Source organism: Meleagris gallopavo, chromosome 20, assembly GCF_000146605.3.
Source record: "Meleagris gallopavo isolate NT-WF06-2002-E0010 breed Aviagen turkey brand Nicholas breeding stock chromosome 20, Turkey_5.1, whole genome shotgun sequence".
Classification (NCBI taxonomy): domain Eukaryota; kingdom Metazoa; phylum Chordata; class Aves; order Galliformes; family Phasianidae; genus Meleagris; species Meleagris gallopavo.
Window position 1 is genome coordinate 4,312,828 of NC_015030.2, and position 7,855 is coordinate 4,320,682.

General features: G+C 50.7%; 1 protein-coding gene across 1 annotated transcript in view; it reads right to left on the reverse strand.

Annotated features, from left to right (window-relative positions):
• Positions 1-731: 731 nt before the first annotated feature.
• LOC104913784 (putative sodium-coupled neutral amino acid transporter 10) overlaps positions 732-7,855 on the reverse strand; it is a 7,673-nt gene continuing 549 nt past the window's right edge. The window contains exons 2-5 of the mRNA XM_010721421.1: positions 6,940-7,122; positions 3,494-3,539; positions 1,826-1,919; positions 732-986 (exon numbers count right to left, since the gene is read on the reverse strand). Coding sequence (XP_010719723.1) covers positions 747-986; positions 1,826-1,919; positions 3,494-3,539; positions 6,940-7,122 — 563 coding nt within the window. The 3' untranslated portion in view covers positions 732-746. The remainder of the gene's footprint in view (positions 987-1,825; positions 1,920-3,493; positions 3,540-6,939; positions 7,123-7,855) is intronic.

The window sequence follows — 7,855 nt, forward strand, 5'->3', positions numbered from 1 at the left end:
AAAAAAAAAGTTAAATACGTGGAATTTCCACTCCTCCCTTTTCTTTCTTTTGCTTCAGCTCTTCCAGGCCTGAAATTTGGTGGAGACAGGGCTGGGACTCCATGATCAAGCAGCCTGAGCATCAGTCTCCACCTCTCAGTACATGTGCTATATGATGAAGTTTGGCCAAGCCAAACAGAACGAGCTTTGGATAACCCTCAGCTTACCCTACTTGATCTAAATGGTCAATAATCCATTTATCTCAGTAAAGGAAAATGTTTCTAGAAAAATCTCTGAAGAAATACACTCCACGTGTCAGAGCTGAGAGCTTATGAAGTTTCCAGAGCACAAGAAGCAGAAATGCAATCACACTTATTGCCTGAAAGATATTCACCATCAGTTACAAACAAAGCATGCAAAGCACATGCCCGTGTTCTCAACAAGAAGAGCCTTCCCTCTGCAGATTACAAACACTGAGGTTTCAAGGCAAAACACCAACGCATGATAAAAGCCCTTGTGTTTCCAGGCACTTTTTCCCCACATCTTCTATCCTCTGATTTCAACTTTGGAGCTCTAAATTATATGATATCAATGAGCAGAATAAACCACAATTCGATTTGCTCGCCACCACAATCCATTGCTTTGTAGTGGCACGCAGATCTGCCATCAGCTCCTGCTCTGTGCTCCTTCCCCACAAGCCCAGCACATGGGCAGCAGCTGAGCCACTGTGCCAGGCACTATCAGTGCTATTTATCAGGAAGGGCACGTTACACTCGAGCCCTGCACCTGCAGGCCGTCCCCACGGGGCACACCATGAACACCTGTGTTAGCTCAGTGGGAAAACTCCCATCATCAGTACTCACCACGAACATGAAAACGGTGTAGAAGATGAGAGCCATGGCGCTGAATGACTGTATAGAGGCCATCATGTTCCTCTGGAGGCTCAGGGGAAGCACGATGCACAAGGAGACGGCGAAGAGCAGCACGATGCGGAAGCTGCCAGACACCTGGAGAGGGACCAGCACACAGAGCATGCTCAGAATGCCTCACCAAATTAGTAAAGCAACTCCCTGATGCAATTCTATAGGTATTTAAAGACTCGATGCTGAAAGCTTGCCATTTCTATAGCTGGGTCTGTGATTAGCTCAGACAGTCACTGGGTGCCACTGTTGCTCTGTGCTGTACGTGACTGGTCCACCCTGAAGTGGAAGTATTGGGCTGGGGGGAGGGGGAGCGGTGGGGGCTTTAAACACTAATCCAACACAAGTGATCGAGTATTTTCTATGCAATTAAATAAAAACTGAACTTACTTGGGGAATGGGAGATTGAAGTCTTGAAAATTCTGATCCAGAAAATTAATCAAAAACTCACATTGGTATTTATTATAGCAGAACACTCTGGAATGCTTGGAAATATTTAATACCTAATTTGGCTGCAGCCACAACGCATCTTTTTAACTTCACAGTCCCTTAATCAGAGCTTAGCAGCATCAGGAGGAGCAGATAACAGCCCCGCCAGGAGCAGAGGGGTGCGAGGGGTACCAGCTCAGACAGAGGAACTGTCTGTCACCACCTGGCAGGGGAAAGCATTAGGGCAGAAACATCGTATCTCCTTCGTTAATCTGCTCCAGAATTAATAGCGGCCAGTATTAAAGGGATGTGTTTTGCTGGCAGTGCCTTAAGGGAGGTTTTGCACATCTGATTGTTTCCTATACTTCTGAGCCACTAAAGCTTCCCTGGAGGTGCCCCCACAGCAGCTCGTGGCCCTCTGAGCACACGCTGCTCCATTTAAGGGAACTGGGACCACTGCCTGCACAGCAGCTGCAATGCAGCGAGGATTTATTTACCTGAAATCCAAGCAGCCGGGCAAAGAAGTTGGACCCCAAGTCACCAATGACAACGTAGAAAGCAATGCAAGTTCCCAGCATCAGCCCAATCATGCTGCAAAACAACAAAGTATGGAGAGATTAGGAGGCTGAAGCAGGAACCCTGGAATGCAGCCGCAGCACAGGTTTAGCACAGACACAGTCTGGGGGGCTGCACACTGCGCCCAGCCACAACAGCTGCAGATTGCTCACAATCCTCCTGCACTCTCCCGTTGACCAAGAGGCTTCCAGAGGATACAAAGAGTACATTTAAAGGGACTTAAAATAAAATCCACGCAGGCAGTTGCTCGCTCGTCTGCAGAGGTGAAGCAGCCTCAGCGTGCCTTGCTTCAGAGTACATCCACCCCCTAACCCCAGACAACTTTCCAGCACGACACAAAGGAGACAAGACCCAGATTTTACCAATCTCACACTGGAAATGTTTGGCAAGAAATAAAGCGAGTCCTCCATCTACAGGGATACAGTGGGGCTGTGCACCAGAACGAGCCCTGCTGGAGCCAGAGCTCTTAACATGGCTCTTAACAGCTTGGCTAAGGCCATCAGTTCTGCATTCAGCCCCAGCAACCCAAACTCAAGGAAACTCTATCCACCTCTCCCCCACAAGCAACATCTCAGCCAGAGACGTGGCTCTGCTAACAACACGTGCATCAGTTTAACTGCTGTTTGGAGCCACAGAAGAAACAGACCTTAGGGATGGCAAGAACTCCTTTATTTCTTGGAAAAACATTTAACAGAATCAGCAAGAGGTCCTCCCAGCCGCACCCCCTGCAGCAAGGGCCTACCATGAAAGCCTTGGTAATAGCTCAGCTCTCAAACTTCCTTCCACAAAATGGACCACACTTTAATGAAAAGATTGTAGTACGAACTGCTTCTCCTCCCATTCATGATTGCACGGACCACTTTCCCTCCCGTTTCCAATTATAGCATCCCTGTGGCAATTACAGCAACTGCTTGCATGGACAAGTCACTTTTGAGAAATATTTGGTGTATTTTTAGTGTTCTGTAGCAATCTGCAGATGGGAACAGAAAATGAGCCAGCACCACTGCCTGGCCAGAGCTCAAGATGCTTCCAACAGAGAACCTCTTCTAGAAAAAACAGCGCGGTAACACCATCCCACTGCCCATCAGGGCTTCTGAACGTGACCTGGGAGGGGTTTGCTGCTGGTGTTGGGGTCACACGAGGCACAGGAGCCCAGCAGCCACCGGGCTGGAGAGCTCTCATGCTGCCCTGCCACGAGGCGTTCCTTCCCCAGCCCCCGGGAGCGGGAGGCACAGGGCAGCTCCAGGGCACACCCATGGCACGGGATGCTCTCCTGTGAACTCCCAGCAACCCTGGCAGGGATCCCACCCCTGGAAAGCAGCCACCAGCAACATGCCCATGAGTTCACAGAAGAGCAGGAGATGAGTTTGCTCTCCAGCTTCTGCACCCTGTGACCCTGAGCTTCTGCCTGCATAGAAGATGAAGCACATGGGCATCTTGCTCCCCTTCTTGTTCAAGTTCTATAGGTGGCAGGGAAAACTTTTGGGACCAGGGAGGGCAGGGGAGTAATAAATGAGCACAGCAATGCCATAGAGCATTGTCTTCATTAAAGAGAGACAAACTATTCCAGCTTTAAAGCAATAGATTACCTTGTTTCCACCAACATTTTCCCTGCTTTTCCATAGGCATGAAATGCTGGCATAAGAGAGGGAAAAAGAAAAAAAAAAAAAAAAAAAGCAGTTAATTAAAGAAAGGTCCAGAACAGTGCACACATCAGTTAAAAATTAATCAGTGATAGTGACAAAGGGCACTTGAGCAGGAAGCCACCAGCACTGCATTTGGGGGCTGCTTTCCCTTCCCACCGTCCCATTTTCTTTTTCAGTCGTGCCCTCCACAAATTGAAAACCACATAAGACAGGAAAAAAAGATGAAGGAAAGACAGAAAGCAGGTTATTTTTCCCTTTTTTTTCTCCCCCCTTTTTTATGTTAAAAGCAAAAAAAAAAAAAAAAGGCAGTGTGAAGTAGCAGTCACACATGGCAACCATTAAAAGAAAGTCAGCGCGGAAGAGAAAATATGCAAGTATAAGATGCTGTGTGGCAAAAAGTTACTGCAGTGCAAAATTTCAATCACAGTCGCATTTTTATTTTTATCTTCCCACTCGAACTGAACCGCCTGACGTTGCTGGATGGGAGAGCTGAGCCGGTGCCCAGAACGCTCAATCCCATCCCCAGAATACCCAGCACTCACAGCCCACACCAAAGGGCTGCTGCCAAGAGGCTTCTTCTCCCTCCCATCCTTGGGTTGTAGCTCGTAGCAGAAAGCCATCAGTAGTCTTTAAATCATCGGGGGTTTTTTTCTTAAAAAGAAAAAGCCAAGAAAACGGTGCGTATTTTTAGCTCCATCTCACTGGGTAGAATGTGAATTGAGACCTCGAGTTCCAAAACCAGACCACAGTGCCCGCTTGTCAGCGTCCTGCAGAGCTCCAACACCCACCCCGCCGCCCCCTGGGCTGCCTTTGTCTGCTCCTGAGGCACCGCACAGAGCCCTGGAGCCCACCAGAAAAACCAACTTTCCTCACTTCTGGAAGCTCCTTCTGTTATTTTTAAATATTAACTTACAAACGATGATTTTCTTTGGGCTCGGCTTGAGTTAAAAATTAAGGAAACAACATGTTCTCCCACAGAATGAAGAGGGGGGAAAAAAAAAAAAAAAAAGCACAGCGGGAGACCCACAGCAGAAAAATAAACTGGCTTTGTTATGTGGGGCAGTGCTGAAAATAGCCCAGGGCTCGACGACAGACGGGGCGGAAGCGGAGCGCAGCCGGGCGCAGGAGCACAGCGCTCCGCAGCTCCTGGCCTCCAGCTCTCACCCGCTCTGGAGGGAGAGGTGTGAGAGAAGAGGCAGTGAGAGGACTGGGGATCCTCCTGGAGCCCAGAGCACCGACCTCCAGAACCGCTGCTGCTACGGCACCGGTCCCACCAGCTCCTTTTCCCAGCACACAGAAGCGCGACTCTGGATAACGTCGCAGCTGCTGCTGATTTTGAAGCTTGAGGTGCTGAGAGCCAGTTTGTTTCCTTGGCTATTCTGAAATTATGCTCTAATGAAAGCAAGCCTTCAAACGTTATGTCAGATGTCCCCATTTGGGGACATGGGAAAAATTGGATCCTTTATCTTCTGAAGGAGGAAGGAGATGGCGGCTCTAAAATACGTTGTACAGCAAAACATCTCCAGAATGGGATCTCTAGGTACCTAACAAAGCTGGGCAGAGCTGAATTTGCTCAGGACTACAGAAGCCCTTTCAAACTAAGTGTGGCTGCCACGAGCAGGTCATGTCCCAGCACTTGTGGCCGTAGAGAGCTGACCCAGACTGCTGGGCCCTGCACACACCCAGCCCCTTTGGCAGCTGCAAGAGGAGGCAATAACTCATTACTGGGTGCAGTTTCCCTGAGAACTGCCTCCCGCTTCCCTTCTTGCCCCACATCTTCCAAGCTGCTTCCCTTCCACGCAGAGCTGTGCTGAAGAGCACAGGATTTCAAACAGCCGAGCCCTTCACACAGGCAGTGATGCAGGGAGACAACATCTGAGCCGGATCTCAGCCTGTGACGAGCCTGGCTCTTCTATAGCTGGAACGCTCGCCCTGTGCTCCTCCGGAAGGGGCCGGCTGCCTGAAGTTACACTGCAAAACTTTCTTCCATCTTTAAACCCTGCCAAAGCCTCCCATAGAATCAGCTGTGGGGACTGCCAGGATCTCTCGCAGATGTACCAGGGCCCAAGCACACGGTGACAAAGGCTGTCTGTGTGGAGCCGCTCAACCTTGATGCATTAGGATGCATTATAGGAGCGTCGCCTTTCCTCCCAGCGTCTTCCCCTCCTGGTTGCTCAAGGTGGCACCTCTCCCAGAGCGCAGGCAGGGAGCAGAGGCACTTCTTTGTGCCAGTGCCCGCCTGCCAGGAGGTGCCAGGAAGCTGGGAAGCATTACTGGCCTCTGTGTATTCGAGCCCCTTGGCTGCGGGAAGCACGGAGGACCCCTTCTTCCTGGGAGATGCTCCAAGGTGGAGGGGACTCTCTGTACTCGGGTGAGAGGGAAGCAGCACACAAAGGCTCCTTGTCAGAGCAGGGAGCAGCAGCGCAGGCAGCTGGGAGAGGAGGGGCTGGGCCAAGGCGGCACCACCTGAGGGCTCTGCACTAATCGAGCCTTGCTTCCAGGGCAGGAGCATGGCTGCTAAACCACAACACTCTTTAATCTTTTTTTTTTTTTAGCTTGTAGCAAAGGCTAAAGATGCACAGCCTGGTAACAGGACCTCGGGTATTCCGAGCATGGTGGAAGTCCATTTGTCAACAATGCCGTGACCAAGCGAGCCATGCAGTTCTTTAACTCTTTTACCAAAAGCGATGCCAGCCAATGCTCTACTTCCCCAAACAAGAGAAACCAAGCAAACAACCATGTTGTTTCACGTGCCAGCTGAGAGCACGGGAACCCGACCACCTCCTCCTGCTCCCCAACTCAATCAGAATGAGCAGAGAGGTTACAGCAGAGGCCAGCGCTGGCACCGCGCAGAGGCTGGCAGACGCTGCCAAAACCTCACACATGAATCTTGCAGATGTTTTTATTTTCTTGGCCACTTGAAACTTTCAATGCTGTTTCCTCTCCGCTCCCCCTGCTCTGCCATAAATGCACACACGGCTCAGACCCAGGCAGCCCGAGCTCCATGCCAGGCTCTGCTGGCAGAACCCAATGTCCTCGGCAGCATGCTGGGTGGGGAAGCTCGTGGCTTTCATGCTGAGACCGATAATTTACACCAGACAGCCACCAGGCCAGCTCCCGAAAACTTGGGTTTTGATCAGTCAGCACTGCATCTCCTCCCCTGCCCTGCAGAGTCAAAACAATTCTGTGCCTATTAACTTCCCTGTCAAGAACAGAATTAAGCCCTCGTATCCCCCCTGGGACATGGCACAGAAGAACAAAACACAAATTGAAAACTACATCAAGAAATCATTTGGTTTTCCAACAATATCAGTGAAAAAGTTGTAAATTAAGAGGTCAAAGTAAAACCACAGTTAAAAAAAGCAAGCCCTGAAGCTGGAAATTCTCACCCAGGCCGGGGTAGGTCCTGCGCTTGCTGAGATTGGCCGATTTCACCAGGAACATGCAGGATTGATGAGTCATCCAAGAACAGAAAATCAAGAGCAGAGCTCCCAGGACAATGCCACACTGCAAAGAAAGACGGAAGGGAAAGAAGACAAGCACAAGATGGAAAGTCAGGCATTTGGGGCAGTCTTACTCCTACCCGTTGCTGCCTCCAGCCTCCCCCATGCATCTTCAGCCACATTTTTACCAGTTCAGGGAGTTCCCCAGCTCCCCTGCAGCCAGGACCGTGATGTATGAGCTCAATTTAACTCTTCCTGCAGTCTGAGGACCACACAGAGCAGCCAGCTGTGCTAGCACGGAGGGGTGAACTGGAGCCATTTGTGAAGCACAGTTGGATTTGATGATCTCAGAGATCTCTACCAACCTGAATGATTCTGTGACTCACACCATGAGACCGGTGCATCCCCAAGGCTCTCTGCAGCCCTCATTAGGTTCATGTAAACAACAGAGCCACACCTAAGCACGAGGTCAAAACCCTTAGCCACACACTTATTTAATAAGCACTACCTAACAGCACACAGACATTACCGAGCCGCCCTGCACTGCGGGACAGATGTGCAGAGATAGATGTCACACACAGGCTGCTTTTCAAGCAGGTGACTTTAAAGGAGCAACAGCAGCAGCAGCAGCAGCCCCTAACACCAGAGTCTCGTTGTGCTGGGGCTGAACTCGGCACGGCCGCAGGGCCAAGGCAGGTGGCTCGGCACCCGCAGGACCCACACACGGGTACGATGCTCAGCGCTTCTCTTCAACTCAAGTAACGGTGAGAACGACTGCGGGGAGGCCGCAAGCACAGCGCAGAGCTGGGGGCCCCGTGGCACAGAATAAGGCTCTGGACGCAGCCAGCTCCTGCCCTCACAC